This window comes from Aspergillus nomiae, assembly GCF_001204775.2.
Source record: "Aspergillus nomiae NRRL 13137 chromosome Unknown contig00667, whole genome shotgun sequence".
Lineage (NCBI taxonomy): Eukaryota > Fungi > Ascomycota > Eurotiomycetes > Eurotiales > Aspergillaceae > Aspergillus > Aspergillus nomiae.
The window spans coordinates 1-10,450 of record NW_015378722.1 but is presented as its reverse complement, the minus strand read 5'-3'; the positions used below and the strand labels follow the sequence as shown (position 1 = coordinate 10,450).

Here is a 10,450-nt window from a genome sequence, read left to right as displayed (position 1 = left end):
AAAAAAAAGAAAAAAAAAAAAAAGAACAAGAACAAAACAGAAAGCGGGGAATGGAAGCGACGGAGCCACTGGAGGCCCAAATGGGGAACCACTAAGACCGAAAACAGTCTAAATCGGACCCTCATGGCGATTCACATTGGCAGGGACGGCGGAGTTTGTATTTGTCCGGCACTGGTGGTGTGGTCGCGGCGTCCTTGCGGGGGAGAGAAAGTTGAGGGGGGACAATGCAGGAGTTGGGGTTTTTGGGACCTGGGGAGGAAGCTGAGCTGAGCGTTACCATACCGAGTACGGTACATACATTAGTACGGGCATTTGTCTAGACGCTACCATCTTTTCCATACAACGACTACTTTGGATACATCCAATATTGGACATCGATCGCCCAATTTTTCTTTTTTTTTCTTTCTTTTCCCGTTAAAATTGGCAGTCCAATGCAAAACCGAAAGCTCCCCACGCACCCTCTCCACCGCTGCCACCATTGTCCTTCAATCTTGTTCCATTTTGGCATGTTCCCTTTCCAGCGATCATTCCATAGTGGATCACTCCGAGCAATTACTCAATGGTTGAACCGCGGCCTCCGTCCACTGACAAGCGCAAATGACGCCCCAAACGATGCCACGATACCCAAACCATGGGTAGCCCATTCGTGTCCGTCCGCTTCATCGGTTCCCGTTTCTTTTAGTTCCTCGTTTATCAGTCCAGCGCCCCAATCCCCGCCAACAGCTCATTCGATCCCCTATGCACCATGACCTCACGATCAGCGGGTTCACGAGAGGCCAGGGTTGATCGAAACATGACAGTCAGATCACGGACCAGTGTCATGGCGACTATACGATGGCTGGGTGTCGCTTCAGCCAGGTCTTCCGCCAATCTCCTCCCACGCTAGATCCAACAGCCCGAGTGAGGCCCCACTTTTCTACTTAGTATCTCCAGCTGTCTCGGGGCAAACCAGCCAATGGCCAAGCGGGATACCGGAATCAACCATCGCGATGTGCAGAAAACGAGCATGATTGTCATTACCGCGATCTCGCGCGGGGAGCTATGTACATGGCCTCCTGGTGTCCCCCCGGCGGGAACCCCAGGGAAAGACTATAGTACAAACATCAACAACAAAGGTTTCATGAAAGAAATGACGCGGCCGACCTAGGATTATATAGACAAGTCCCAGGTAGATCAAACACGAGAGGATGTCGAAGCACCTCAAGGCAAAAGAAGTGAACAGCGTACCACCCGGGATAGGCCCGGGGAGAATGAAAAAGTAGAGATGCAAAACATAAAACGGATTAAATTACGGGTATAAGACGGTTTTCTGCCCAAGAACGCCGGTCTGAGTGATCAAAAAGAGGTCCAATTTAGATGTGATGTGGTGGACGTATCGGTACTCAAAGCGTTCAGATCGCCGGGGTGCCCGGGTTCGGTGACTTCAGAGTGCTGAACAGATACTCCGGAGGCAACCGCTGCATGCTGGAGGGCCGATCGGTCCCGTATGCCTGCGGCCCCGGCATGTAGCCCTGGCGGCGCCGCTGGATCTTATTGAAGATCACCCCGGCAATGACGATCAAGAACACAGCGCCAAGTGCACAGCAGAATGAGATTAAGACTACAATCCCGTTGGAGCGATGGTTCCCAACTGCACAAGTTAGTATCCACAAGACCACATGATCTTCTAAGTACAAAGAAAAAGAAAAGCCTACCTTCGCTGCTGTAAGGGTTATCGTTCTCGTAGAACAGTTGAGCCATGTGGCCCGGTTGGCCATCCGCATTCGAGCTAAGCATGAATGGGGTCAACTCGGTTCCATTGAAGAGTGCTGCGGATGCATTCCCAAAGTTAGGAATCACCAGCTGGCCGGTGACCAGGAGAACCTGGTCTTTGTGTAGAACGTCGACTCCGGAATGATCCTTGCTGAGGGAGAGCACTTCAAGGTTACGAATAGTGGTACCAGAGTCAAAGAGATCCCCAGGATATTGGAATTTTGATCCGTCGTAGTTAGCAAGGTAGCTGGAGCCGTTCTGGGAAAATCCTGCGAGCCAGAACGTGGACACGTCCACACTAGCAGGGGTGAAAGCAGTCACGGTTCCCGGAAGATCAGATGCAGTGGTCCAAGATTCCCAGGTCTGCTTCTTGGGGGTGTACGTCGCGAGCGCGGACACATTTCCCCCGACGGTGAGATTGCCGATTGCCAGCAGTTTCTTATTGGATATCCACTTCAGTGCCAAAACGTTACCCGATAATACACCAGGTCTGTTCCACTGCTGGTCATTAGCATCCCAGAAGCAGACCCCCGGGCAAGGAAGCGCTCCGGCCTTCTCGAACTGGCCTCCGAAATAGATCTCATCCGAGTCAGGACGAGCGGCGATAGAATTGACGGTCGCTGCATCGCCTGTGAATCGTGGTGGCTGTTTCCGAGCAATGGTCCCATTCTCGAGGTCGTATACGACAAACCCATTCAAGATATAGTCTTCGAAAGTGCCAGTGACATTTCCGCCAGCGTACAGCTTGTCCTTCCAGGTAGTCAAGGCCAAGAACGTGGAGTTGCTGTCAATGTCGGTTCCCAGACCCTTGATGGTGCCCGCCTTACCGTCGAGCAGGGCAAGATTCTTCACCGAAGATCCGTCGCCGCCAGTGGTTGTAAAGTGACCACCTACAATGGTGAGGTTGCGGTTGGACTGCGTGTCATAAATCCCAGTGTAGGTTTCGCCGGTGAAGTTGGCACTGGCGAAGAGCGGCTTGATGCTCAGCGGACCGTCATGGAGGAGGGCCGCAGCACCTGCCGCGGCAATTCCGGCGGAGGAGAGAGTCCCGGCAATAACAGTGGTGTTATCCACCTTGGTGCAAGCCGACAACTGACCAGCGAAAGCCATCTGGGTGACATTCAGATTCTGTAGCCAATTCTTCTTTGACGGAACCCAGACTGCGAAGCCGGTAACGTTAACCAATGTATTGTCATCGAAGGCGAGCAACTGATTGAAATCGCCAGTCACACCGATGGTCGTTTCGTTGATCTCCGTAGAGACGTTGAGCGTAAGCGGAACGACCTTGTGTACAGGCCCATTGACACCTCCTCCCAGCGCTATCCAACTTTTCGAGCCAAAAGAATAAGCTGCGACATGTTTCAAATCGCTATTGCTACGGTCAGAAGTATCGGTGAAATTGCCACCAACATATAGAATATCATCCAATACCGTCATCGAAGACACTTCCGAGTTCAAACCACCTTGCTGTAGGGCTGTCGCGTTTGCCTCATCCTTTAGGGACAGGATGTTCTTGATCCCCGAGCTTGAGAAGTTTCCACCAGCATATATCACGCCATCGTGGGTAGCCAAGCTTCTTACGGTGGCATCCTCGTCCAGCTGGAGCCCAGCTCGATTGACTGCAGACTCGGTAAAATTGGAACTGGTGGTTTTCGCGGCGACATCAAAGTCATACAGGCCGTTCAATTCTCCATCTAGCCCCTCTGATGCCCGGATAAGCGCAAACCTGACCCTGGAGGCAACAATGGTTACATCACCCTGCCTGCTACCGGAGTTAGGGTTACGCTGGGCCGGAAAGAGCCATCACTGGAATCCACAGGACCAGTGTAGAGGGTGTCATATTTGTCGTTCAAGTTTGTCTGGTGGATCGTCTTTTGGATAGGCTCTGCCGATTTACTGTTACTCTTGACGGTGGCGGTTACGTTGACCACACCTCGCGAGCCGCAAGTGCCGTCCTGGGTGCATCCAGGAGTGTAAACAACCACAGAATAATTTCCGGACTGTTTGACATCCGGTTCGAAGACAATAGAAGTATCAGACGCAGTGGAGTCGGTGATACTCGCCGTCAAATAGTCAGATTGGCTCTGACCCGATTCGGTCGTCGTCCAAGAACCTGTCTGTGTCGCCTTGGATGGGTATTTGAGGTCAGCACATGTAGGTTCATTGAAATCATTGATCGCATAAGCGAAAATATCTGGATGAATTGTTAGCAACCAGTACTTCAACTGGGCCAAGTTCGATCAATCAACGTACCGTTCTGCACAAGCTGGATTCCATTGAGGCCAGCGCCATCTCCATACCAGGACTTAATTTCTAACTGGAATCCCTTCATGCCAACACTATTCACAAATTCAAACTCGCGATATTTCTCAGCTGTGCTATCAGAGAGTGAACAATCCTGGTCGCAGTAGACGTCATTCGCAGTATCAGGGTCAGTATAGGTCAGGTTCATAATGCCATTATCCGGTAGTCTTCTCAGCAAAAAGGTCTTGGTGCCTCTCCCCTCTAAGTGGGTGTTGTAGATGCGGATCTTTGTGGGGTTGTATCCGAAGCGCATGTCGGCACGCCAGAAACCGGGGGAGTTGTCCTCCAACAGCCATGTTTTCCCTTCGCCATCTTCCCCGCTCGTCTGGCAGATAATGTTTCGAGGATCACTATAGCCACTTCTGCTGGAAACCGCGTCGGAGGAGATTGTAGCGTCCTGGAGGTTGACAATCTGCTGGTTTTTCTTGGACGATGTCGAGTTGCCAATGCCGTCGAACGAGCCACCGAAGATAATATGATTATCGTTCTTCAAGATCGAGGTAACGGGACCATTGAATCCACCGAAGACCAAGCTCCTCCAACCTTCATTGCCAACCCACGCCACGGCATTCGACGTATTTTCGTATTTGAAATCCCCGCCAACATACACGCTGTTCGTATCCTTGTCGCACAGTACCGCGGAAACAGATCCCGACAGGCCGGGTAAAGCCGTCACTTTCTTCGTCTCGGGGTCGAACAACGCTGCGCCTTGGGTTTCCACGCCTCCGAGGCTTGTAAAATTTCCGCCGACAAAAATTCCCGCGTACTTTCCATCTTTTTGCGTGAACGGGCACATTGCACGAATATAAGCATCGGAGGTCGACAGCGTCGTTAGGATGCCATCTGGGAGCGGCGTCAGGATGGATTGGGCGCCATTCTTCACTGAGGCCGTCTCCGACTGTTCCTTATACGAGTAAAACGAGACCGCATCGAAATCTCCGGTAAGGGCGACCCGTCCTAGAGGTTCCAGTTGCAAGTCGGGTTGTGCGACCGGTGTAAATGATAGTCCCGAGGCGGGGGACAGTTGCAGTAGAGAGCCCAAGCAGAGGGCTGTCGACAAGCCAGCCGTCGCAGGCCTAAACAGTGAGGGGTTCCTCATTGTCCAGGAGCGCGACGACAGGCGCACTGTAGAGGGTCGCTAGATAGTTAGAAATTCGACTTGTCCTTGCCCAATGATGGTGACGAAAAGAGGGGGGAGAAGCGGAACGATCGGACGATAGCAAATGGTCTATTTTTATGGAGTCGATGTATCAACACGAAGCACGCGAATAATGCTGGAAAAGGAGTCGAGAAAGGAATGTAGTTTGTGAACACCGAAAAACCAAAAACATCAAGAAAACAGACAAGGGGTAATGAACGAATGGCGCTCTCCGTTTTATTTTTGAAAACTGGAGAGGTTCAGGAATGGGCAGGACAAGAAAAGGAAGAATAATACTAAAGAATAAGGAATGACCAAGAGGATTAACGAATGACTGGGTGAGGGTGGAAGGAGGGTCGAAAGAGTGACATGGCAAGGGCAAATAATAGGTTGTTTGTTCTCCTTGCGTGTGGTTTTCAGGTCCATTCAGTTAGTTAAGTTCCTCCTGGTACGGTACAGTCAGCTTGGGCTTTGGAGCACGTCCGGTATTTTTTTCTTTCCTTCATTCCTCACGGGTACGCCTTAAACTCTTTCGGGGTGGCGGGTGGGAAATGACACGGGAAAGTGCGTGGTGTTTGTCTGGCCGTCGACGCAGACTAGTGGAGTTTTATTAATAGCTAATTTGTTCCAGATCCTTAAAAAGAGATTAAATTGATTCTGCCTGTTGCTGTCGGTCCACTTCCTTCTCTCCACCCTTGAACTTTCATATTGTCTCATGGATCTATCCGTACTATCCGACAAAGATAACCTGTCTGCCAAAAAAAAAAGAGAAAAAACGGTTCATCTGGTTTTAATTTAATTTAATCTTTCCATGGCAATGGCAAAAGCCAAGCTGTACCAACGATCGCTAAAGTCTCCCAAGGGTAAAGCCTAAGGGGGAACTATCGAACCGCCTATCGTTGTGGGTGTCACCCTAAACCAAAAAAGTGAGTGGGCACGATGGACCTCAATCTTGGCTACCTAATCACTACTCTACCTTAAAATTAGGAATCGTTCGTTCATCGCTCGAACTTGGAAGATGAAGTATTCCCCTGACATCATGTCGGTGGCTATCGTATATTTATAGAGGTGCTGGAGGAGTAAGGAGACAGGTTTTGTTTGTATTTTTCCCTTATCGGATAATTACCTACTCAAACTTGGAATATCACATCACTACGACCTTGTCCTCTGTAGAATATCCCCAATGAGGCCAATGAACCTGTCTGCAGGCGCATTGGAACCAAACAGGTTGCAGGTAGCCGTAATCAACACTATGTGGGAGATGAAAAGGTCGCACAGGGCTTGTCCAGCCCTTTGGCTGCAGATGTATATGTACGAATGCTTGTATACCATGCATAAGAGCCCAATTGACGCTCCATGCGGTGTGCTTCTACCAGATGCGCTCTTCAAGATTCTATCTCGAAGCGGCCAGCAGCTAGCCATCTAGGATATGCACATACTCTGTGCGACGGATATAGTGAGTAATTCGTAAGAGGTACTAATAATAGGGGATGTGATGTCCTCTACATACGTACTAGGTATCCACAACCAACAATCAATGGCTATGCCCTCGGTAGTCACACAAGCCACCAACCTTCTGCCGACACTTATGGTGAGCTCGTTAATTCTTGTACCCTGTAGTGCCTCGCTATCAAAAATTACTCCCAGGTTTCATTTCAGAAATTGATCTAAGAGGCGTGTGAACTTTGCAATGAGAATTCGGCATTAGACAACACAGCCATACACCCGCGAAATGCACATTCCGCGGTCTAAAGAGAAAAATAACCTATTATCAAGTCTTAGCCAGAAGTAATGGCAAGAGCAATAGATATTGGTACAGATCGAAGCTTCTATGATCTTATGCCCTTCAATCCCTACTAAGCCTTTTCAGAAATTTGATCGATAGCTGAGAGGCTACATGTATTGGATGCGTTTGAAGTAGGTCCCTGTAATAACACTTCTTTATAACTATGAATCGAGCGAGCTTCATGATGTAATAGAGGCTAGAAAAGCGATTACTGCGAGAAACAAAGACCACCTACTGTATCGCGTGCTGTGAAGAATCACGCTGCCTATGTTCAAAGACTATTCAGGGAGCGAAACCGAGATATGTCGTCTACGTAGTTTCCACCACAGAAAGGTAACAGGAACACCAACTGAGATACGCTAAATTCGCAGTTCATTATCCTAAAGTGGTTCGAGGGCAATGAAACCAACATTACACATCAGGGGAGCTTTGCCACACTACAAGCTCTCAATGAGTAACATCCGCTCGAATCTGTATTTAATGGGTGGAACAGATATGTTGTGTTTCACATGTTCCACCATCCCATACTCCTCACTTTCTTTGTAGAGCGAACAGTCACACCAACTGTTGGTTCTATAGAGACAGTCACCGAGGTGTGAGGATATCGAATGACTACTGAGAAGTGCAATTGATGGGTGTGATATCCGAGTTTGAATGTACAACTCGATGCTAATTATGCACTCGGGATCTTACGATGTCTAGACTGTTATAACTACACAATGAGATTCACGTTAGCAGTCGACCAATGGCCAGTAACTTCAAGCTCAATAAAGTATTAGTATATATATCCAAACAATACAGGTGGTGCTGATAGTTACCAGTTCATGTTGACTCCTAAATTGAATACGATAGAGAGCTACAATCTGTAAATCTACTGTGATGAGTCCATTTTAGATTAGACAGTTCGATAACTGACTCAAATGATATTTAAACTTGGTCGTATATATTGTACCGGAGAAAGTTGGATGCTGCCTGAGGTATCCAAGGCAGCGGGTATCCCAGGCCAGCCGCCAATCCACTTTACCTACCTTGGACTAGTGTCTTGCCGCACCGCGTATGAACCATCGACAGCCGCGCGCAACGCGAGACTCCAGAAAAAAGGTTATATTAGAGCTCAATAGGTGATAGCCTCCTGTTACTCTATCGCTGGACAAGCACTGATACCATACAATTTCCTTCATCACCTATTTAAACTTTGTCGCTGCATTCAGAGAATCACCATACAATAATCGAAACTCATACAGGGGTGCCCTTTATCTGGACGTCTTGAAAGCTTCTCCAAAATGTGAGGCTCATCCGCGGTAGTTGCCATTTGTCCATTTCTCTAATCTTCTCTCCAGGGAGAGCTTCGATAACATCTACCTCGACCTCTCCAAGCAACCCGGAAAGTGTAAGCTTGCGGAAAGTGGCTTGGGATGGAAGCCTTCTGGTGGAGGCGAGACTTTTACCCTCGATAGCAGCAATGTCGGCGCAGCTCAATGGAGTCGAGCGGCAAAGGGATACGAACTGAAGATTCTGTCGCGCTCGTCGGGCGTCATCCAACTGGATGGCTTCGATCAAGAGGTACACCCCTTGTTATATGTTTATGAGTATGGTGATCTGACGTTGTTTCGTCATCTGCCAGGATTTCGAGCGATTAAGCAAGGCCTTTAAGATTTGGTATGGGATAAACGTGGAAAGCAGGGAGCACGCTCTCCGAGGTTGGAACTGGGGCAAGGCAGAATTCACCAAGGCTGAGCTATCTTTCAACGTCCAAAACCGACCGGCGTTCGAAGTTCCGTATTCCGAAATCTCAAACACGAATCTTGCAGGAAAGAATGAAGTGGCTGTCGAACTCGCTCTTAATGCCGATGGCGCCGATGCCAATGCCCAGCCAGCCGGTAGCACCAAGAACCGTGGCCGGAAGGCTGCTTCGGGCCCCGATGAGTTGGTGGAGATGCGCTTTTACATCCCTGGAACAGTAGTGAAGACCGAGAAGGGCATCAAGGAAGATAATGGCGAAGAAGAAAACGGCGAAGAAGAGGAAGAAGGCGAAGAACAGAATGCGGCCAACCTTTCTACGAAATGCTCATGGAAAAAGCAGAGATTGGCGATGTGGCTGGCGATACGTTTGCTACTTTTCTGGATGTTCTTCATCTTACGCCCAGGTACGTCTACCTTAGCCCTCATCATGCCAGTACGACGTTGACCTTTATTTCAGAGGTCGTTTCGACATCGACATGTACGAGTCTTCGTTCCGACTACGTGGCAAAACCTACGATTACAAGATTCAGTACTCTTCTATCAAGAAGTTCTTCTTGCTTCCTAAGAATGACGATACACATACGCTCATTGTTCTCGGCCTCGATCCCCCTCTGCGACAGGGTCAGACTCGGTACCCATTCCTGGTTATGCAATTGAAGCTGGACGAAGAAATTAGCCTTGAGCTCAACATGACTGAGTAAGTGATGCTGGACGGTATTCCGTTCCCGGGGCCATCTAACATAGTATGCAGTGAATTGATGGAGACTCGCTACAAGGACAAGTTGGAGCCTCGTTATGAGGAACCTATTCATCAGGTCGTAACCAAGATTTTCCGCGGTCTTTCGGGCAAGAAGGTCATCATGCCATCGAAGGACTTTGTCAGGTTTGTCATACTCTTTTCACAATCCGTATGATGGCACACGAATGCTAACATTGATGCGTAGTCATCATGGTCATAGTGGGGTTAAATGCTCTATCAAGGCCAACGAAGGTCTTCTGTACTTCTTGGACAAGAGCTTGATCTTCGTCCCGAAGCCTGCTACGTACATTCAGATCGAGAACATTGCCATTATTACGATGTCCCGTGTCGGTGGTGCCGTGTCGGCCAGCAGAACCTTCGATATTTCAGTCAGCTTGAAGGCTGGTATGGGAGAGCATCAATTTAGTAACATTAACCGGTACGTATGCGATGATTCGAGTTATTGTAGTGATGCTAACGTGGCTCAGTGAGGAACAACAACCTCTCGAAGAATTCTTCAAAGCGAAGAACATCCGATTCAAGAACGAGATGTCCGACGATGCCGGGGCCCTGCTGGCTGCTGCCCTTGACAACGACGATATGGGTTCCAGCGATGACGAGGGCGTACGTGCGATCGTGGATCGGCGGACGAGGATGAAGAATCTATCGACGAGGACTTCCAGGCCGAGTCCGAGTCTGACGTTGCGGAAGAGTTCGACTCGGCCCACGAAAGCAGTGGCAGCGGGAGTGACGCCGAAATGGACGATGCTTCTGATGGCGGCGGCGGTGACGATGATGAAGATGCGGATATGTCGGAAGCGGAACGGCCGAAGAAGAAATCGAAGGTTGGGAAATAAATACCTTGAAGTTGATTTATCTGGCTATCTCTGGAATAATGGTTATGGTTGTATAATGAATAAGGCCAATCAATGATATCATTAAAGTTTTCTAGCATAGTTACAACTCGAGTAACAACATTCATATTTTT

The 10,450-nt window shown here is 49.0% G+C and overlaps 2 protein-coding genes across 2 annotated transcripts; one reads left to right on the top strand and one right to left on the bottom strand.

Annotated features, from left to right (window-relative positions):
- Positions 1-1,079: 1,079 nt before the first annotated feature.
- ANOM_011548 (putative cellular morphogenesis protein (Rax2)) lies at positions 1,080-5,155 on the bottom strand (the record flags this gene model as incomplete). The annotated part of the gene is made up of 4 exons (XM_015556804.1): positions 1,080-1,630; positions 1,695-3,510; positions 3,570-3,946; positions 4,006-5,155. The coding sequence occupies 4 exons, from the start codon at positions 5,153-5,155 to the stop codon at positions 1,392-1,394; spliced, it is 3,582 nt and encodes a 1,193-aa protein (XP_015401120.1). The 3' UTR covers positions 1,080-1,391.
- Positions 5,156-7,699: 2,544 nt separating this feature from the next.
- Positions 7,700-10,319, top strand: ANOM_011547 (FACT complex subunit POB3; the record flags this gene model as incomplete). Its single annotated transcript, XM_015556803.1, has 8 exons — positions 7,700-7,710; positions 8,321-8,543; positions 8,605-9,127; positions 9,183-9,420; positions 9,475-9,606; positions 9,668-9,901; positions 9,951-10,086; positions 10,146-10,319. 8 exons carry the CDS (start codon positions 7,700-7,702, stop codon positions 10,317-10,319), a joined length of 1,671 nt encoding a protein of 556 aa, XP_015401121.1.
- Between the last annotated feature and the right edge of the window lie 131 nt (positions 10,320-10,450).